This window comes from Rhineura floridana, chromosome 4 (assembly GCF_030035675.1).
Source record: "Rhineura floridana isolate rRhiFlo1 chromosome 4, rRhiFlo1.hap2, whole genome shotgun sequence".
Lineage (NCBI taxonomy): Eukaryota > Metazoa > Chordata > Lepidosauria > Squamata > Rhineuridae > Rhineura > Rhineura floridana.
The window spans coordinates 115,415,058-115,437,599 of record NC_084483.1 but is presented as its reverse complement, the minus strand read 5'-3'; the positions used below and the strand labels follow the sequence as shown (position 1 = coordinate 115,437,599).

Here is a 22,542-nt window from a genome sequence, read left to right as displayed (position 1 = left end):
AGTCAAGAATGAGCCCGTGGCTACGGACTTGGTCTTTCAGGGGTAATCTTACCCCATTGAACACCAGGTCTATATCTCCTAACCTTCTCTTGTCCCCCACGAGTAACACCTCGGTCTTGTCGGGGTTTAGTTTCAGCCTATTCCTTCCCATCCATCCACTTACGGATTCCAGGCACTTGGACATGGTATCCACAGCCAACTCTGGTGAGGACTTAAACGAGAGATAGAGCTGAGTGTCATCTGCATATTGGTGACACTGCAGCCCAAATCTCCTGATGATGGCCCCCAGCGGCTTTACATAGATGTTGAATAGCATGGGGGAGAGGCTAGAACCCTGTGGTACTCCACAATTAAGAGGCCAAGGGTCTGAAACCTCATCCCCCAATGCCACCCGTTGGTGCCTGTCTGAGAGATAGGAACGGAGCCACCGTAAAACAGTGCCCCCTATTCCTAATCCCTCCAGGCGATCTCAGTGGTGGCCCCCAAATTATGGGATGATCTCCCTGATGAGGTGCACCTGGCGCCAACACTGTTATCTTTTCGGTGCCAGGTCTTTTCTCTTCGCCCAGGCATTTTAGCTAGTGTTTTAAATTGTTTTTATATTGTTTAAAATTTTTAAATTGTCTTTTAAATTGTTTTTAAAATATGTGTTTTAAATTGTATATTTGTTTTAATGTTTTTGATTGCTGTAAACCGCCCAGAGAGCTTCGGCTATGGGGCAGTATACAAGTGCAATAAATAAATAAATAAATAAAAGGATACCGTGGTCAACGGTATCGAAAGCCGCTGAGAGATCCAGGAGGACAAGGAAGGCATATTCTCCCCTATCCAACGCCCTCCTCATATCATCCACCAGAGCGACCAATGCTGTTTCAGTTCCATGTCCAGTCCTGAAGCCCGATTGGAATGGATCTAAATAATCTGCTTCATCCAAGTGTGTCTGTAACTGTTTGGCCACCACTCGCTCAATCACCTTGCCCAAGAATGGTAAATTAGAGACTGGGCGGAAGTTATTCAACTCTTGGGGATCCAAGAAGGACTTTTTCAAGATAGGCTTTATTACTGCCACCTTGAGGGCTGATGGCATTGCACCCTCTTCCAGGGATGCATTTACCACTGCCTTGATCCCTTCGCTCAGCCTCTCTTTGCAGCTCATAATGAGCCACGAGGGGCAAGGATCAAACAGAAAGGTGGTTGGCTTCACAGGAGAGCACCTTGTCTACTTCCTCAGAGGGAAGAGGCTGAAACCGATCCCACCGGACCGGAATGCAACTGGCCGACTCTGGCTCATTTCCTGTATCCACGGCGTACGGAATCATGCTCTTCAGGCGCTCGATTTTATCGGCAAAGTGTTTAGCAAATGTGTCACAGGAGGCTTTAGAATGTTCCATGGGTTCCTGAGCAACTGGACCGACCAGGCTTCGGACCACTTGGAACAACCTCCTGGAACAGCACTCTGCGGACGCAATAGAGGCAGCAAAGAATTCCCTCTTTGTTGCCACCTGGTTCAAGGCCTTACTATTAGTATATAAAGCCCCTAATAGCTTGATAGCAGTTTTCTGAGGGATCATCTTGCTCCCTATGTGCCTATTTGACTGCTTCAATCTGTAGAACTTGTGCTCTTGCAAGTGCTATATAATGTTCACTCCACATCTGTGCGGTTGAGATTTCAGTGTGGCAGCACTGGTGCTCTGAAACTCAGTTTATTAACGTGAGGCATGCACTTTCATTGTACTGTTTTAGACACCCGCTAAAAACGTGTTCGTTTCAGCAAGCCTACCCAGATATGTAAACAAATTGTATATGCCTTCTTTTACATTTTGTCGCAGCTTGGGAACAGGGCAATTGAGGAAGCAGTTAGAGAGGACTCGGAACCTGCCATCCCAGTACTTATTTGTATATTGATAATTGTTTTACACTCTTTTAGGTACACTACTTAGATGTTCTTTGATTAAGTGGTTTATATATTATTCTAAATAAAAAATAATTATTCATTCCATCCAGCTTTCTCATACCAGACTCCCATGGCAGCTACACACTTGTTTCCAGCAGACATTACCATGGGTGGTGGCTCCCAAGCAAACAAAGGTAACAGCTGAACTGATGAGAAGCACCCCAAGAGACTAGACAGTTACATAATGATGAACTGCGTGGGCAGTGAAGGAAGAGCAGCTGCCATGCTCTCCAAGGGACATTTTAGAGACTTTTATTCCTCTCTGCAGCCATATGAACCAGAAACTTAACTTTGCCTTACGGGCTCAAAACCTGCCACTTCGAGTTTTGTGAGCTACGCATTCGCTGTTTGTCTGTGGATGGGAAGCTACATTCATACAGCCTCCTGCAGTAGACGCTTGCATACATTAAGGAAACAAATGCTTGGTAGCTCCGAGGAGTGATGCTCACAGCTGAGAGTCCGCCGTTTAGCGGCCTTCCCCCTTTCCACGCGGAAAGAGGAAACGCAACGAGGCGAGAGACAAGCAGCGACTTAGGAGGCCAAGGCTACGACCGCTGCCGGGCCCAGCGACGAAGCTTGGTGGACAGCCGAGGCTGCTGCCACTGAACCTTCTCCACTGGAGAAACAGCAGAAGGACCCACCCTCACCCTCTTCTAGTAGAGGCGGCGGTAGCCACCGCCCTCAAACAAGCTGCCCACGCACTCCCGCTTGACAGCGACTGCGGCGCCTCTTACTTCTCTCTCCTCCCCCCCCCGACCTTCCTTCTGGATATTAACTCCCCCCCCCGGTCTCCAACAGTCACCCAGTGAAGATTCCTCCCACCTCACCGCGCGTTGCTGAGGGCCGACAACTAACGGTCACTCCCTAGCGACGGGGTGCATGTGTGTGCGTGGTACACGAATGGACTGCGCGCGCCCTGGCCCCTCCTTCTGCCTCCTCCCACCCCCTTCCTTCTCCACCGGGCCCGGCACACACACACTCACTGCGGAGGTTGTGGATGAGCTCCGAGTGGCTGGCGCCTCCTGACTTCCAGGCCATAGCTAGACAGACTCTGCGGAGTAGACAGAGAGCCGCCTTCAGTGCCGCGACTGCGCACAGTAGTTTCCCCAGGAAGGACACAACCTCCAGCGCCGACACAGGCGCCGCCTCCTCCCCTCCCGCAGCAGCAGCTGCTGCTGCCGCCACCACCGCGCGTCCGCCGGAGGGAGGGACTGTTCCCCCGCCCCCCCGCGCGCTCGACATTCTGAACGGCTGCCGCCGCCGGGCAACCGCGACCCGGTGTGCGCAGGCGCAGTACATGGAACAAAGGGGGCTGGAATAGGAAGAGGGGCCTTTTGGTAATCAAAGGAGGGGCGTGGTAGGAGCCGGCTGTGTTTTGGGGGTTGCGGAGGATGGTGTGGGGTCTTAACTAAGGTTGGGAGAAGCTGCCTGTGCCTTTAAGCGGAAACACGTGACTTATTCTTTCGGGTTATATAACTGATATGTGCTAATGTGAAAGGCATATTGTAGTGTAATGGGGTAGGTTCTTGAGGCAGAGCTGAATTTCAGAAAAAGTGAAGTTTGCTGGCAAGAAATAATGAAAAACATACATGTATGGGTGGACAAATCCAGTTTCCATTTTGTAATTACACAGGTGGGTTAAGTATGTCCATAGTTACACTGTGGGTAGATAGAGCCAGTGCAGTGACTAATCACAGATTTAGAATTAAGGAAGACAAGTTACAATCTGTGGTGGCTAGTAACATTTTAACTTGGAATAGACCTGCAATTTTTAACCTTGATGTTTTCATAACAACAGGACTTGTACAGTACTTATTTTAGAAAGTGTACCATTACACAGGCGCAGAGTGCTACTGTCTCCTCACTGCATATCTATGGATGGGAAAAGCTTCCATGTAAGGACTAAGTATGATTCTCAGACAAAATGGACTCATGCCTCTTATTTAGAAAGCCATGCCACATGATATAAGTTTTTGAATTCATGTGTTGATTACACCTACACATCAATTACCAAAAACTAAACACACACAAACTTTTAAAATGTGAGGAACACTTGCTTCCAGTTGCATGCAGTTTTCCTCTCCCCAAAAATCAACTTTTCATTATTTGTTATGTGCCTCCAAATCAACTACGACTTATAGTGACCCTATGAATCGGCTATCTCCAAGAGCATTTGTCATGAATAGGTTTACCCAGTTCAGGGCCTGAGACTGATCTTGTATCTTTAGGAGAAGAGAAAGTCAGCCAAGTGCAGGTGTTCTTGCAACCCTGTGATGGAAAAAAACACAAGGTGGAATTCTCTCTTCCCCCTGCACAACTTTTAAAGATACAGAAGACCTCTTGGTTGCCAGGCCCAGCCTCCAAGAGGTCTTCTGTATCTTTAAAAGGCCCTGAACCTGGCAACCCTACTCCTCTTTGTAAATTTTTATCTCTCAGGTCCTCATGACTTTCCCAAAGCAACCAGGAAAGCTCTAGGCGCTTGGTAACTGCACAACTTGATTGGCTGCAGAGACAGAGGGACTCTAGGAGGGGGCCATCTGCAAAAAAAAAGTATCCAGAGGCATGCCATAGTTTAAAATTAACTACACCACTACAGTCATGCAGCTTTTATAGGGCCATGATATCTTAAAACCCAATTCTACACAAAACTAGGTGTGCCTATGCCCATTGGCCATTATAGCTTTTGAAAGTACACAATGACCTAATACTCTTGGCCCAAATTGACTTTTAAGGCCACAATCCTATGTATGCTTATTTGAGAGTAAGCCCTATTGAACAGAGAGACTTATGTCTGAGTAAACATGCATAGGGATCAGGCTGCTTGGATGCAATCCTTTGTGCATTTCTTTGGGACTGTCACATTTAATCAAGTGCTGTATCTGTCTTGCATGATAAGGATTCCTTCAAACCCACACTCTTGCCACATTTCATGTCAGTATTCTCTCCCGCTGATGCAGTACCAATGTTCATGTTTTATATACATACACCCTCACATCTTTCTCCCAGAATTGGGAGAACAAATATCTACCAACAACAACCCACAATTCTGAAACTATATGCCAGGGGGAATTCCATGAATGATTTCGGGGGGGGGAAGGATTCCAAAATAGCCAGGTCTAGCTTTAGAAACTGTAGAAGGAATGAGCAAGGAACGGCACCAGCCTATTCATGCTGCATTCCTCAGCTTATCCCACTGACTCCAGTTCTATGGGCCTTACTTCATAGAATTTAATCGTGTAGTGCAAAAAAGACAAATACTTGGATGTTAGAACAAATTAAACCAGAACTATCACCAGAAGCTAAAATGATGAAACTGGGGTTATCATACTTTGGATTCACTAGAAAAGACAATAATGGTGGGAAAAACAAGGGAGTAGAAAAAGAGGAAGACCAAACAAGAGATGGCTTGATTCCATAAAGGAAGCCACAGACCTGAACTTACAAGATCTGAACAGGGTGGTTTATAACAGATGCTACTGAGGTCGCTGATTCAAAGGGTCGCCATAAGTCATAATCGACTTGAAGGCACATAACAAAGTGCAATCCCATGCATCTTGAGTCAAAAGTAAGTGCACACTATTCAATAGGATTCTGTAACAAGTGCGTTTAGGATTGCAGCCTTACCTTAGAATATAATAGGATGATGGCCAAGCAGGGGCAGCACCAGACAGGAAGCTTGCCGCCCTAGATATATACTTTGCATCTTCTGTGCCCCCCCCCATTTTTTCTGGTTTGTGCTAGTTCCCCCCCTCGATTTTTTTCTGGTGTAATTGCTGTGGCCAAGAAGGACGCCAGTGAAACAAGTCTCCTCGTGGAAAGGTTTGTACAACTTTAGTAGGGTACTAAACATTGACATATCACGAGATGTGTGGCATCACCACGTCCTGTGAAAAACCAGCATCGAATGCACTTCTGGTCCCTATTCACATCCCTGCTCAACGTTTCCCATCCTTCTAGATTTTGGAACATAAAGGAAAGGATAAACATACACACCCACACGAAAGACAATAAAGAAAGGGGAAATCCAAAGCTAGAGCAGCTCCCATTATTTTTGTACTACTATAACATCTCAACGAGAGAACGTCGCTTTTCTCTGTGTAGTCGTATCTTTACAGAATTTTGTCCTCCTTTGTTTGCCGTCTCCCGTGACACTGGTAAGCCAATCAAGAGGGTGGGTTTGAAAGCCGACGGAGGTAAAATAACTACGGCGGAAGTGGGTTTTCTATCTTCAGAATGGAGGATGTTATCGCGAAGTACGTGTCCCAGAAAGTTAGTAAGGCCCGCTGGCGGCCTGTATCTGCTATTGCCTTGCAGCCCCCTGAGGTCTTCGCTACCGGGTCGTGGGATAACGAGGTAACACGGGTTTTCATCCCAGTAGTTCCTTTGACCCTTTCAATCACCACTCATGAAGGGCCGCCCGTTCTTCTCTGTGGTCTCATAGTGAAGTACCCTGGAAATATTGGTGCACCGTCGTCTCTCTCGCCTTCGATATTTTCGTTGATGCGTGTACGTTTTCGGTGTCTGACTCTTGGGTGAGGAGTTGTCTTTGCTTACAAGTCCGTCTAAATCCCATTCGCCATACTTACCCCGGAAAGGGGTGGGTGGCTATTAAGCTTTCTTCTTTGAAGTGTGTTCAACTACAGGGGTTAAGAAAACCCCTTATAATTTATAATTATAATTTAACTGGGTGTTTGTGTGCTTGTGCCTTATGTTTTAACTGTTGTTCAGCTTCCTGACCTTTTGGGACAAAACCTGAGCTAATTAAAAAAAAAACCCAAACTATCCATCTGTAGTAAAGGTACAGGATGGCCTAGAAATAATGGGCACATATTAATAAGCATTTAGTTCTGCTTTGGAAATGTAACTTAATAGTAGGCTTCTCTCTGTTCCCTCTCCCCAGCTATTAGTGATCACTGAATCTTTGTTGTTGTTATGTGCCTTCAAGTCAGTTACGACTTATGGCGACCCTATGAATCTGTGAGCTCCAATAGCATCTGCCATGATGAACCATCCTGTTCAGATCTTGTAAGTTCAGGTCTGTGGTTTTCTTTATGCGACACTTTTCCAGCTTGAGAAAAATGAAAGTCTAACCAGAGTATGTGGGTAGACTGGGAAGTGATGGTCAAGTTGGTTTTCCTTATACTAGTACAGAGTTTGCTTTTCATGTAATTTTACAGGAAAATAAGATTTCCGTCTGGTCTGTTGAAGACTTTGGAAGCTTGACCCCAAATGGAGAATATCATGGAGAACCACATCTGCTATGTGATATCGAACACAGTGGGGATGTTATGGACATGCAGGTAAAAGTGGTATAAATATAGATTTTAAGAGACAGGCAGAACAATCCTGAATATAACAAGCCCCTTAAGCGAAGCCACTACATTATCCCTGTTCATACTCTGCTCAGGAGTAGAGCTACTGCCAGCTGAATTGGCCCAAACCTGGCTGAGGGAAAACAAGGTTTTAAAATAAAGTTTGACTTACACCACCTTTTTTGTTGATGTGAGTTCTACTGGGTTACCAGGTCATATGACTGACCTGAAAGAGGTTTAGAATAGGTTTCTCTTCTTTCTCTTCACTGCCCACAGAATGCTACTAGTTTGTGGACTTAACCTTATGTAAGTTCTGCCAGTTAAGTTCCACCAGCTGAGCCCTGGCTGAACTGCTGTTGCCCTTACTCAGCCAAGTTCATGCAGTTATACCAGTGCATCCCCAGCTGAGCGAGAATGAGGGACTTCTGCTGGTGTAGCCTTAGCTTAGCTGGGTCAGACCAAGATCTGCCTGTTCCAAACTCGCTCATCCCAGTGGATCTTGGGTTTGGATTGTGCTGTATGGCATTTGTTTTCTGGTAAGAAACTTGTAAACTGTTGCAGTTATCCTAATAGTAAAGGAAGCTTCTAACTTCTGTAGTTTGGGAAATCTAAATATGGGACATTGATACAATTTGTTTATTAAATCTTCTGCAAATATAGATTTGTGTATTAACATGGTTGAGGGTTTCCCCCCCTCAGTTTTTGGATCAGGAGAGAATTGTGGCTGCTTCATCCACTGGAAGTGTGACCATATTCAGACATCATCAAAATAATCAGGTAAATACATAGTATTTTTTTCAGCTACTCTGACAGTTGTACCAGTGGCTTTAGGGCTCTGGATGTCTAGAATGAACAAGGTATAAGGAAGTTAAATGTGAAAACCTTGACAGCTAAAAACTATGGGCAGTATTCAACTATCGCATCCTGTCAGCACAAGGATTTCCACTTGCACAATGGAACTTTCTCCTTTTCTTCCCCTCACATGTACCCCAACACTGCTCCAGAGTGTTGGGGGAGTCCCTGTAACAGATTTAGGGGACATGTGGTAAAGGATGGGGGAAGTTCTGTTGCACAAGGAAAAATCCACGTGCTGATGGAACAAGAGACTTAGTGCTATGTTGAGTTCTACCTTATATATTGTAGAACTGGTCTCTGCATTGTCCTTAGTTGGCTAAAGCGTAATTGTGTGTTATGTTGCTTACTGGGAAGCTGGCCTCTAGCCACTTTTAGAAACATTTTCTAGGAATTATACCCCAACAGCTCTTTAGATTTGTGGATGAATTGTGAAATGAAGATCTTGGTTAATCATTGCTGGTGTATGTTAGCCAAGTATATGTTAATGGTGACAAAACCTGCACTGCAGTTCTAAGCACAAACACCATTAATCATAGTGGGACTTGGGTCTGAGTATTACTGCATAGGATTGGGCTGTTAATGCAAAGAGTAGTAGGATTGGGCTGTTAATGCAAAGAGTAGAGTACAAAACAACAGTGAATGGTAATACTTCATCACACTGCTAATAACGTAGTCCCTAAACTGGATGCACAGGAATATTGGGATTAAAATCGGTTTAGATTTATTATAATGGCTTATCTGGCTTACAATTGCATCCAAAATCTTTTTTTTTTTTTGGTGAGTGAACTATTTAGTTGTTTTTATATATATATAGTTCATATGGTCACTTTATTTATTTATTTTTCCATTAATTTTTATTCAAATTTTCAAAGACAAAACAAAACAAAACAAAAATAAACAATAAAATAAAATGTGACTTCTGATTTGTCATAGATCAGTCATAAGTCTACAATATATAACAATCCTGTCTCTAAAATTATATTATAAAATCACTTTCCTCCAGTAGTTATCTTAATTAATCATCAAATCTCATAAACATTACTTTACTCTTTCCACAAAAAGTCAAAGAGAGGTTTCAATTCCTTGAGAGATATCTTTCAATTTTTCTCCAAATAAACATGTCGATTAATCCATCTCATTCAAATCTGTTAGGTCCAATAATTTCAATAGCCATTCTTCCATTATCAATATTAATTCCATCTTCCATCTTCAATAATCCTGTTAAGTCCAGTAATTTCAGTAGCCATTCTTCCATTATCAGTATCCCATAATAATCTTGTTGTTATAGCCATAGTCCAAATAAACATATCGATTAATCCATCTCATCAAATCTGTTAGGTCCAATAATTTCAATAACCATTCTTCCATTATCAATATTAATTCCATCTTCCATCTTCAATAGTCCTGTTAAGTCCAGTAGTTTCAGTATCCATTCTTCCATTATCAGTATCCCATGATAATCTTGCTATCATAGCCATAGTCATATAATAAGAGTCTAATGGGGATTTCCTTTATCAGAAATATTTCCTTGCCATCAATTCTGAATATGTTGCTGAAATATTGTTGTAAAGTCATATCTCTGTTCTTCTTTTTTACAAAATGCACTGGCTCATCTCTTGAGAATTTTTCCATTGTCACACATCTGTAGTTAATTCCATAAATTTTTTCTGTGTCAAGCTCCATCACATCATTCCAGTCCAGAAAATTATCCAGGACCTTGATAACTTTATCACTAATATCTTCATTAATTTCTTCAGAGACAACGTTGAATTCCAAACAGTAAACTTTATTTCTAATATCCATAAACTCCAGATCTTTTTCCAATTCCACATTTGTTCCAATCTCCAGGGCTTGTATCTTCCCTTTAATTGTTCTTTTCTCATCTCTAATCTCAACAATCTCCTCTCTCACAGAATCCCCTATTTCTTTAAGCTCCTGCGTCATTTTGCTAAATTCAATTTTCATCTCCTGTCTACCCTGTCTCAGGGTTCGTTTCGTTATCTCAATCTCATCCATTATTTTCTGAAACATAATTTCTTCCATGGTCTCTGCCACTTTCCTGGTTGCCATTCTTTAAACCACGAAAACAAAAATTATTTCAGCCACAATTGGGTTAATATTCCAGGCTTGCTGACTGTACAGCCTGCCTTATCTCTTATATGTTCAGGAATACAAAACAAACTTAGTTCCCAACATCAAAATAGTTAGTGGCGTCGTGAACAAGCAGATTCGTCAAAATGAAATAGACCAAAAAAAAAATAGTTCCAGACATATAATACTCCAAAGTTCATAAATCAAATTTATTTTTTTTCCCCTCCTTGAAATAGAAATCCCTCTTCCATTGGTATCTTTAGAATGCACCTCCAGACCAGCTTTTTGCAATAAAAACAAAGATAAACTTTTTCGATTTCTTTCCTCCTTAATTTCGTGAGTAGAAGAGAAGATTTATAACTCACCCAGAAGTTCTTTATAGCTGATTCATTGACAGATCTCTTTTTTGCTGCAACAATTTAAACCAAGTGAAAAAAGAAAATAGAAAGAAGGATGCTTGCCTGTTAGAGTCCGTTTTTCTTTGAAGAAAAGATAAACGTGTTGCTGTAATCAGCTAGAGCTTGATGGAGGTCCGTCCAGCATTGCAGGTTGAACCTTCTCTCATAAATAAATGAAATCCAGTCCTCCCCACAAAAACAGGCTTTGTGGTTAATCTCTACGTTTCTCCCTGCCCGGGAGAAAAACTTTACCAGTCAAAAAGAACGTTCTGACTGATTTTAATGCTGAAAAAGCTTCTTCTGAGATGAGAGCTCGACTCAGAGGCAGCACAGGCAAAGCAACCCTTCCCGGAAGTCGGTGAGTGAACTATTTAGTTGATGTGAGGGGTTTTTAAAGGATTTTTTTTGGTAATGATGTCTCCTAGCAACTCTCAGCACCCTTCACTAACTACACTTCCCAGGATTCTTTGAGAGAAGCCATGACTGTCCAAAGTGAAATAAAGGCCTGGTGTGGATGTGGCCAGGGACAGCTTTGGTTTAAATTTGGGTGGGAGGCTTCGTGTGCCTGCTGTAGAATAAAAAGGTGGGGGAAACGCTGAAAAGCAGTGATACTGTTCACAATGTTTTCCTTTTGGAAAAGAAAGGGGCTTCCCCTCTGCCCAATGCCCGCCCACCCACCCAATTTCCTCTCCTCCCCTTCCTGCCCCTCCCCCGGGTCAGTGTTGGACTACGACCTGGGAGACCAGGGTTCAAATCCCCACACAGCCATGAAGCTGACTGGGTGACCTTGGGCCAGTCACTGCCTCTCAGTCTCGGAGAAAGGCAATCGTAAAACCACCTCTGAATACTGTTTACCATGAAAACCCTATTCATGGGGTCACCATAAATTGGGATTGACTTGAAGGCAGTCCATTTCCATTTTCAAACATCAAACAGAAATAAATCCCATTGAACTCAAAAAGTATGCAACTGACCAACCTGCCCTCCCTTCTCCTTCCTATCCCGTCCCTCTTGCCCCTTCCCTCCCCCTTCCTTTGCTCCACCCTCCCCATCCCCTTCCAATCCCCTCCTTCCCTTCCTCTTCCTAATAGTTAGTTTTACTTATCTTAAGCATGATTGTATGGCAGTAAATACCATTGAACTCTAAGCATGCAAATGATCAAACCTGCCTTCCCCTTCCTTTGCCTCTCTCCAATCCATTCCTTCCCCCTCCTCCTCCCCCATGGTCAGTGTTACCTATTCTAACCATGATTGCACAGGAGTAAATCCCATTGAACTCAGTGAGCATGCAAATGATCAGACCTTTCTTTCTCCTCTCCCTTCCCTCCCCCGGTCAGTTTTCCCTATACTAAACATGATTGCACGGGAGTAAATCGCACTGAACTCAATAGACATGCAAATGATCAAACCTCTCCTTCTCCCCTGCCCCTCCTGCTTGCTTCCATCCCCCTTCTCCCCTCTGCCCTTCCTCCCCTCCCTCCTTCTCCCCATCCCCTGTGGGCAGTTTCACCTATCCTAAGCATGATTGCAGGGAAGTAAATTCCACTGAACTCAATAAGCATGCAAATGATCAATCCATTCTCAGCAAACTTGCTCAGGATCCCATTTCTTACTTCCTGGATTAAAAAGCAGAGAAGTTCACTGATAGGCAAAAAACCTTGCGGTTTACGAATGTACCTATAGCCCACAGATATTTCTATCAAACTTTTAAAAGCAGGGGAATTGGGCAGCTATAGTGAATGCATCATGGGAGCAGGAGACCTGACCTCCTCTGAGATATTGTACTGCCCTACAAATTTGTCAAAATGCAAACACAATTTGGGTTGGTCTTTCACAGTCCAATCCACTTCCTGTGTAACTTGGAAGAATTTGATAACGTGCCTCTGAGCATATGGTGAGCGGTGGCAACACCTGCAATCAGCCCAAATAATAGAAAGAAAACATGTGCTGTGCTGATCTTGTTTTAGCAAGGAGGAAGCAACATTATTAAGACAGTTGACATAGTTCAGATGGTCACTTTAAATATGTTTGATTTACTTTGCAATTTTAGTGAAGTTTCCTATAGGAAATCATTTTCTTTTGTTTCTATTTCTGTGAATATGTGAAGTACAGCGACACTTTGTAAAATTTACACTAAAAAAACTCCAGAAATAATGGTAGAATAATGGCACTCCAATGGACATCAGGAGTGTCTCAGAATGCACAAGATAAAACAGTGGGAGGTGAAACATATTCTAGCAAACTTCTAGGTGTGCTCTATGTTTTTAATTGACTGTGCCCACCTTGCCTTAAATGAAGTGGTTTAAACATAGCAGGCTGAAAACATGCAGCCTCTTTTTTTCAAACAGCTAGAGTCATTGCTGAAGTAGCAACATATTGTAATCAGTGTGATTTTACATTAAACTGCAGTTTCAGATTCAACTGTTAATGCACCCAAAATAGAAATAGAGCATAACCTCCAATTTGAAACACAAAAGGCTGTTTTCACCATCTTATGGCACTGACCAATAAAAAGGCTTTGAAATTCATAAAAATAAATTTGATACAGATCTCTAGGATGAATAATGAGAGAAATAGAATTTTCTAGATTAGATTCTCTGTAGAAACAATAGTAACACAGGAAAGAAGCAAAGTAAGAAGAACACCAACATACAAAAATGCAATTCTCCATCATGGAGATGGCAGGTGTTGCCACCACTCACCATATGCTCAGAGGTACCATATGCTCAGAGGCACGTTACCAAATTCTTCCAAGCTACACAGGAAGTGGATTGGATTGTGACAGACCAACCCAAATTGTCTTTGCATTTTCACCAATTTGTAGGGCAGAGAGGAGTTCAGGTCTCCTGCTCCCCTGGTACATTCACTATAGCTGCCCAATTTCCCTGCTTTTTAAAGTTTGATAGAAATATCTGTGGGCTATAGGTATATTCGTAAACCGCAAGGTTTTTTGCCTATCAGTGAATTTCTCTGCTTTTTAATCCAGGAAGTAAGAAATGGGATCCTGAGCAAGTTTGCTGAGAATGGATTGATCATTTGCATGCCATGAACATGGGTCTGAATGTAAGTCACTCATGTGTTTGTGCTTCATACATTTTAATAATCCTTTGAATGATGGGGGATGTATTGGAGCAGCCAGAAATATATGTGTGCTTGCAAAATTGAAGATATATTTACTGGTCATTTTATATAATACATAGATTGTGATCTAACTCTCAAAACTTTACTAAGTTTCAAAGTTATAATTTCTGTAGTATTTTAGTGTTCCATTTTATTTACAGTCTTATAACACTGTGTCAGTTGGGTTACACTGTAATGGTGATTTGCCTAAAATCACCAATAACCTTCTATGTCTGACTGAGAATTTTGAACTTGGATATATGTGTGTGTGTCCCACCTCTAAACTTCAGACACTAAACTTTTCCACATAGGATGGCTGCTTGATTCTTTCTCTTTTGTCTTTTAGACTCTCTCTTTAAACCAGAAATGGGAATGTGCACATTACTATGATGTATCCCGTGGCAGTGCATCGTGCACTGGGATCATATGCAACAGCCCTGAAATTTTTACTGTTGGTGAAGATGGCAGGATAAATGTGTTCACAGCTGAACATAAGGAAGCTGTACGTACTATAGGTATGGAATTTAAAAGCTTTGAGCTCAAGTCCTAAATACTTGTGTCAACATGTTATAAATCTTCCTGTTGACCTTTAAAAGCTCAGGATAAAAATGAAACAAATGCCTAGGAAGTCATTGGAGAAGGATCCCTTGGTACCAGTTTGTTGCTGCCATTTTTATGTGAATTTAATCACAGCTAGTTAGGGGAAAATAATAAATAAACTTAATAGAACATACTGTATACCACTATGAAACACTGGAGACTACCGGTTTGTTGAGGCCCAAGCAGACAGCAAATTAAACAAATGGATTGTTCCCTTTGGCCAATCTGTGTTTTGGATGTATTTAGGCAGACAGCATAAACATTTTCTAAACTGGCAAGTCTGCTGAATGAGCCCAAGTATAGTTAGCGTTTAGCACAAAGAGTATTCTTGGGGACCTACAGACAGATATGCTCTGCTCTTGTTTACTTGGCAGCGTGAGAACTCATGTGCTAGTCCAGCAAAAGCTTTAACAGTGAGATCTTACATGGTTAAAGTGTGATTTTGTTGTAATTGCTCTAAAGATGAACAAAAAATATTTCCTTTTTAGTAGTTTCCTCCATTTCTTTAAGAAAATACTTCAATATTTCAATAAGCATGCAGTGCTGTAGTTCTGAAAATCCTGTATGGATTTTGACTTCTGCTTTTGTGCAGTTTCGAACTGGATTCTTTACACTTTGATAGTCACTGTACTAAAACTTCAGTCTATCTTTATATAAGACAGAAGTATGGGCAGTATAGTATAACAGTAACATTGAATTCAATGGGGATTACTGCCAGGTAAGTGGGGTTAGGATAATGGCCAAAGTGTACTTTTAATGAGAGGATATATGCCATAAAATTGTCTCAAAATAGTTAATCTGCTAGGAGAATCTTCCAGCTACTCCTGAGAAACATTTGTTCTTGAGATATATTCTGTTTTTTTATATATAAACAAACAATGCTTGCTAAGACACTTTTAAATGAAATTCCTTATGTGAATTTTTTTTCTAATTTCCTATAGACAATGCTGATAGCAGTACACTCCATGCAGTTACTCGACTTCGCACAACAGAGATCCTGACAGTCAGTTCCATTGGTCAGCTAAAAATATGGGATTTCAGACAGCAAGGAAATGAGCCTTCGCAAATATTTTCATTGTAAGCATACTATTCTCTGATAATTAGCACCATTAGCCAAACACTACAGCTATGTCATTCAGTTCAATTGATTCTGGTTTCCCCTAAAAATGTGTATTCCTCTCTCCTTGCAGGACAGGGGAAAGAGTTCCACTGCACTGTGTTGATAGGCATCCCAGTCAGCAGCACATTGTAGCTACAGGTAGCCAAGATGGAATGCTGAGTATTTGGGATGTAAGACAAGGCAGCATACCAGTTTCTTTGCTAAATGCTCATGAAGCAGAATGTAAGTACCTAAACAAACAGGTGTAACTGTTGAGGCTTTGGTGAGGAGGGATACCCATAGAGCTCAGCAAAGCCTGTATCTCTTCTCCCTCTTGGCATGTGCATAGGTATATGATTGGGAGGTCTGTATGACCTCCAATTCTCCAGACCGTTGTGGTGTGCCCATGCATACATGCTGTGAAGTAAAACCAAAATAAGATTCTAAGGCTTATATTTCTCTGCCATTTTGTTATTTGCCCATTACATAACCCATAGAGGATATCTTACATATAATATTTTCTAAGGCTGTTGTCATGCGGTAGTTCTCAGTGCCATCTGCTAACAGATAGTGCTCCAAACTAATGACAACAGCCTTCTAAATACTGCTGGGCTATTGCAGCAATGTCAGAGGGTGGGGGCAGTGGCCAGCTGGCCCAGGTGAACCTCAGAGGAATAGTCACAATGCATTCATGTCTGCAGACTACTCTTACGTTAAGAGAATAAAACCTTCTGGAACACAATGACCTGGGGAATTTAGTACAAATATCCGAGGGGGCCTATTCCCACCGACTGTTCTGCCAGAAAACTGGCTGCAGTCTGTCCAGGAGATTTGGTGCAGAAACTAGCACACTTTCCAAAATACACACGAGCACAGCATCTGTAACTTAGGAACATAGTCTAGGTAGTAGAGTGCCTTCAAAAGGTACTCAGGAGGGAACAACAGAGACTGTTGTTCCCATCAGCCTCGTAAGGAAGGGGCATCAGCCCCTGAGAGAAGCCTCGGCTGCCATCTTGGTTGATGGCAGGCATGCACGGACAGCATTGACCAAGGGAAAGGTAGGTAGGTGGGGTGTGCGTATGGGTGCTAGGACCCAGGGCAGGCTGGTGTCCAAGGGCCCTGGCATGCCTGGTGCCAGCCCTGTAAATGTGTATTGGATTGCAGCCTTAGTCCTGGAAACAAAGACTCACAAAAGAGTGATATGGAATTGGCTGTTTCCAAGTGGGGGAAAAAAGATGATCTGTCTTTTCCTGATTTATAAGTGGAGGGTTCTGGGCTTCAATAACATTACAATACTACCTGTGAAGACACTCAATTTTAGGGCCCTTAATAGCCAATTAAATGGTGACACAGTGTTTATGTGATTGAATCAGGAAACGGAGGAAGATATAAGCATTGATTCTAAGAGGTCCCAGACTAGTACATAAAAGATGGAATAGAAGGTGTCAGTGGAGAATTCAACTGCATTTTGTCCTAGGCTACTAGATCTTCCTAGCTAACCTTTCCAGACAAAATGGAGACTTTTGAACCAATGTGCTCACAAAGTAACACAAACTACTACTAACAAGATGTGTTGGTGCCTTCTGGACACAAAAGCTTGGAGGAATTAAGGATGTTTTGGAAAATATGGGGGATGTGATAGCACTTTTAAAATACCCAAAGCATTGACTCACTGGAGAGGGTAAAGACTTGTTCCCTGCTGCCCCAGAGGGCCGGACTAGTTATAGGAAGGGTAGATTTTGTTTAGCATTCAGAGAAGCCTTAAGAGTAAAAGCAGTTTGACAATGGAGCCAATTTTCGAGGGTGGGTTGGTTCTCCCTTGCTGGATGTTTTCAAGCAGAGGCTGGACAGCTCTCTGAGGATGCTCTGGATTTCCTGCACTGAGGAAGGGGCTAGATTATGATGATTTCTACTACTGCTGAAGTCTATAGCCTGTCTTTCCTCCAAGGAGCTCAAGATGGCATACATGGTTCTCCTCTCTCTCCATTTTATCTTCGCAACAAACCTGTGAGGCAGGTTAGGCTGAGAGACTCTGACTGGCCAAAGTCACCCAGCTAGCTTCATAGCTGAGTGGGGATTTGAACCCTGGTTTCCCAGGTTCTAGTCTCTCTTAACTCTGTAGACTAGATAGCCTATAAGTCCCCCTCCCCTCCAATTCTATGAATCAAAAATGACTGCAAATGGCAGAAAATAACAAAATATCTAAAATCATATAGCAAACACTAATGGGAGAAATAATGTTTTGAAAGCTATCTAACAGTATGATCCAGTGGATGTTTACCTAGAGATAACAGAGTTCAGTGGGGCTTCCAGGCAAGTATGAATGATTGCAGCCTTAACATTTCTTAATTTTACATTTTATATATAATTGATCTTTTACTACTTTGTAGCTACTTGTACAATTAAGTAACTCATACAAATACATATCTTTATAATGGTTTTGTTGTTCATAGGGAACAAAATGTAAGAGCCCGCTTTTCAAAATTCAAGCTTTTAATTTCTCCTTCACTTAGCCTCAGTCCATTAGAATTAAAATATTGTGTGCCTTCATGCTATATAGTATCCTTATTATGTCCAAGTTACTGCAATAAACATTTGCCTAATTTCAGTGTGGGAAATACATTTTCATCCTTCCAATCCTGATCATCTGTTCACTTGTTCAGAGGATGGATCTCTGTGGCATTGGGATGTGTCTGAAAGAAAATCTTTTCTTCATACAGGTAAATTTCATATTTTTGAACTACTGAAACAGCATATCTGATGTTATCATACTAGGGAGTGAGTGTAGATGAAAAAGCTTGGGATAACATGTACTTACTGATTTTATATGTGGCTACATTTCTGTGTCCACTCACTTTCAGAGAATTCTTCTAATGCTGTGATGTTCAACGTGGCATTTTCTGTTCATTTCTAATATACTATGTCCCTTGCCAAAAGTAAAGTAGTGCACTAGAACTTGGTACAATTTACATTTCAAGTGGAAAAACTGCCCTGATCCTCCACCCCCATTGTATTTAATATGAAGGAGGAAATATATACATATATGAAAATTCTCAAAGGGAGTCTGGTGAGAGCAGTGCAGTATCTGGTGCTGATTGTCCAAGCTGCTGTGCTGATATGTTATGATTATAATCATTCTAACTGTTCATGAAATGAAACTTTCAACAGTGACTTGCAGCTTTGTTAAAGGAAATGAGATGTTGATACGGCTGGGGAAAAACACACAAGCATAGGAATGGAGAAACTACTATGGCTAAAATTTGGAAAGCTGAGTGTAAGAGATCTCCTATAACATATAAAGTAAGGGGTGTGTAGCCTTGAAATCAAGTGGCTGAAGGCTACATGATAAATTTGAAAAACAGAAACCTTGGAAGAGATGGGCCTGAAGAAGAGAACAATGTGTGTAGCATTATGTTGCATAACACATCTAGCACCCCAAGCACAATGGTTTTGCCCATGCTACTCTGTCTTCTATTTATTTTGTTTATAGGCTGGCCTTTGATAAAAGACCTCAAGGGCAGTGTACAACTAAAACAGTAAAACTCTACATATAGAAAATATAATGTCCAGTAATAAAATTGTTAAACAATAACATTCAGCAATCATGCTACAACCACCTAACAACTGGGGAAGAATATTTCGTATATGGGGCACTATGCAAGCTCTCTTTACATCATTATTTGCCTACCTTCAGATGACAGGGGAGATATGGACAAGAACATCTGAAGAATGAAGCGTTCATGAGGTAGAAGGTAGTATTTCAGATAGCTACGTCCCAAGCTATTTAGGGCATTATAGGTAGTGACCAGGGTGGTCTGGGAACCTGTAGATTGAACGATTGTAATGTGTTGTATGTGGGTCTGCCTTTGAAGACTGCTTGGAAACTGCAGTCAGTATAACCTAGTAGCTTACTAACTGAAATTGGCTATAAGGAATGTATTTCACTGTTGTACTAGGTAAGAAAGCAAGAGTCACTTTTGAAGTGGTTTGTTACAAATTAATTCTGTGTTTTTATGTTTCATTTTAGGTGGGAGAAGTACTACGTATCTGCCTCACAGAGCAGTTAATCAATCTGTAATAAGCGCCTGGCTAAGCAGTGATCCAACTAAAGACCGCATGGAGATCACAAATTTAACTTCAAACCCAACATTATCTGTTAATAGTTTAGATGTTTTAGGATCATGTCTTGTATATGGAACTGATGCAGAATCTATTTATGTTAGGAAAAACCTCTTTTCATAATTTTATCTCACCAAAATAGATTCTGCACAATAACATAGTATAATTGAGAATGGGAGTTCTAAAAGCCAGAATCCATACTCTTTTCTACAATTATGATTAAACTAGGGGCATAATTTGGAATTGCAGATGGAATCCAATTCATATTGCAGCCTTACCTCTTTAACCAAGTTACATAAGGTAACCTAACAGCCTTTTCTTTCTAGTTCATAGGTTACTAACTCCTTTTTGCAGTAAGCTGCCTAAAGCTCAAAAATGTAAAAAAAGATTGTTCAACCACTTTAACAGTTCTCCAATAACTATGAAGAGTGAAATCATTCTTTGTGTTTATAGTGGCAATAAGCTAACTTTCCAAACAAAGACTGCTTTTGGGAGACTTTGGTACGTAAAAATGCAGTAAAGAGACTTCTCATAGATGTTAGAAAAAAGGTAAATGTTAGCAAAGGAGAACAGAAACAGTAGTCTTGTTAAAAATCCTTCAGAAATTTTAACAGTAAACGATGCAATTTTTAATAGCACCTTTAATGTAACACTGCTTACCTCAACACTAACTATCTGTTGAAAAGACCAATCTTTGGCTTGTAATATGAATTCTGTTTAGACTAACACCATTACTAAGAATTTTTATTTGGAAGTAAGCCCTATGGATTTCAGTGAGACTTTTCTCCAGTTAAATGTGCTTTGGTTCAACTGCCTTAATTGGTTAAAAAATGTAACTGTAAAACTATTGAAAAAAATCACTGACTGCATGGATCATTAGTAATCAGGAAACTTTTTTTATTAAATTGTCGCTATAAGTTGCTTTTCTTACATCCAAAGAACTAAATGATTATTATAAAACTTGAACAACTTATTCAGTGTTAAAGCTGCATTGATAGCTGTAAACAGGGCTGCCGGAAAAAGGGCCCACCAGTCAAATTAGCCTCTTATACTGAATGTGAACAGTTTGTTCCAGCCACCTTCCAGGTCTATAGGGCCAAGACTTGTCTGGAGTTGCTATTTGGGGGCAAAGTGGTGCATTAATTTGCTCTAGAGATATGTATGTATAAACAAGTAATGTGAATGTTTAAGGTTTTGAATTGGGGCATGCAGGACCTAATTTGCAGGAACAGAACTAGAGCGTGCTGCTGAAGATGAAAAATGTTTCTGCAACAGTTCTTGAATTCTGATGCTGTCTATAGGCAGCTTGATCCCTTGCGTGCTTACCTAAAAGCAAGTCCATCTGTGTTGACTAAACAGGCATACAATTTTAGCCTTAATGTAATCACCACTTTACCACGTTTTACATTCTATTAGGATGGTACCAGTTTTTAATACATGCTTGTGTGTAGGGAGAAAACTAATTTAGTTCAATGAGCATCAGTTTTCAGGTGGGGTGGCATTAGGTTTATCTTGGAACTTCATTCACCTTGTCAAAGTTCCAAGTTTGGGACAACTGTCAGACCAATCCCAAGGGAAGTCCCATACAGCACATTGTAGTAGCCCAATATCTGTGGGGAGCTAGCTACTATACATACTATGGAGGCTAAATCTGAGTTGCTTGTAAGAGTACAAGTCAAATGCGTTTCAAGTGTATAATTTATAATTATATTTCTACCTTTCCTGTTAGTGTAGGTGGTTAGTCTGAGTGGCCCCATGCCATTATTAAGGAGAACTGGGAGAAGGGTGGGGGTGTTTACTGATTCGCCTGAGGCATCAGAATGTTTTGGCTTGGCCCAGTCCTCAAACTCGCTTTCCCCATAGCGGGCCCCATCCTCCCCATATGCTCATCTGCCAGAGAGAGAAAGTGAATGACCAGAGGCAATGGTTGGTCCTTGTGGCTCGACCAGCTTGCTGCTGCAGGTCCACACTTTCTGGGCAGTGCTTATTGTGTAGTTGTTACAAAAGAACCAGGCCTGAATGGAGGCCTGACTGATATAGGCCCTCAATTCCTTGAGATGCCAATAAGGAATGGAGACGAGACCAGACAACCGTGAATGTTTGCCTTTATTAAACCTTTGCAAAGGAAGGGCCTCAATCAAGTGGCTCTCTCGAACAGTTGACAAGCATCATATTTATAGGCTATTAACGCGTCATATTCATAATCTTTAAGGTTTCACAAGCTCAAAGTACATTAGTAATCAAGAATACATGATGCGATGCTTTCCTAAAATTGTTTAATTTTCCACTTCTCTGTTCTCGTCTTCAGACTTCCTTTATCCTTGACCTTTGGTCCTACAAGCTAGCAATAGCATCTCTAATTGCTGAAGAAGCAGATAAACAGAAATTCCTGTATTTTGCACAAAGCAAGCATATGTTATATTTCGGATCAATTGATTTTATTTCAGTGACATTTTAATTTTTAACCCATTGTAACATAGTGGTTTACAAATAGAGCTGCTACGCTTCCCAAATACATGAGCACAGAGGCAACGGCTACCGCTTGTCAGCCCGAGCAGGCACTGCCTCAACTCTCTCCCTTGAGCAGCGGTGCCTGCTCTGCCCAGAATGAGCAGTTGAGATGGCAGCTGTTTCTTGCAGCCTTCTGCTTGCAGTCAACTGAGCAACAAAACCAATTACAAGAGGCAAATACTGCTGTTTCCATTCCCTCTCTCTAGGCGACACGTTAATAGAACCAGGCCCCTCCTCTAAAAAACCCAAGAAGCAAGCACAACATCCAGTTCCTTCCTAGGCTGGGCGATTTGAAGTCAAAATAGTCATTCCTGGGGTCACAACTGCCTTCCACCCTCTCCATGTAAACTTTTCTCAAGTGCAGACTCCCTTCACGCTACTGTCCCCCCACTGTGCTGCTACAGCTCTGCCACTGCAACCGTGGAGGAGGAGGAGGCAGTAGGCCCCCTCTCTGCACATCCATATAGCAGAGGTTCGAAAATA

At 41.7% G+C, this 22,542-nt stretch overlaps 2 protein-coding genes across 3 annotated transcripts in view; one reads left to right on the top strand and one right to left on the bottom strand.

Annotated features, from left to right (window-relative positions):
* Nucleotides 1-3,252, bottom strand: part of PCMT1 (protein-L-isoaspartate (D-aspartate) O-methyltransferase) — a 30,267-nt gene extending 27,015 nt beyond the window's left edge. Inside the window, exon 1 of one of the 2 annotated variants that reach the window (XM_061624103.1) lies at nucleotides 2,938-3,252. In XM_061624103.1, coding sequence (XP_061480087.1) covers nucleotides 2,938-3,196 — 259 coding nt within the window. In that variant the 5' untranslated portion in view covers nucleotides 3,197-3,252. The remainder of the gene's footprint in view (nucleotides 1-2,937) is intronic. The other variant, XM_061624104.1, reaches the window with a different exon arrangement.
* Nucleotides 3,253-6,154: 2,902 nt separating this feature from the next.
* On the top strand, nucleotides 6,155-20,480 carry NUP43 (nucleoporin 43). Its single transcript, XM_061624102.1, has 8 exons — nucleotides 6,155-6,307; nucleotides 7,132-7,254; nucleotides 7,966-8,043; nucleotides 14,077-14,245; nucleotides 15,272-15,407; nucleotides 15,521-15,672; nucleotides 18,039-18,149; nucleotides 19,457-20,480. The coding sequence occupies exons 1-8, from the start codon at nucleotides 6,188-6,190 to the stop codon at nucleotides 19,669-19,671; spliced, it is 1,104 nt and encodes a 367-aa protein (XP_061480086.1). The 5' UTR covers nucleotides 6,155-6,187; the 3' UTR covers nucleotides 19,672-20,480.
* The last annotated feature ends 2,062 nt before the right edge of the window (nucleotides 20,481-22,542 follow it).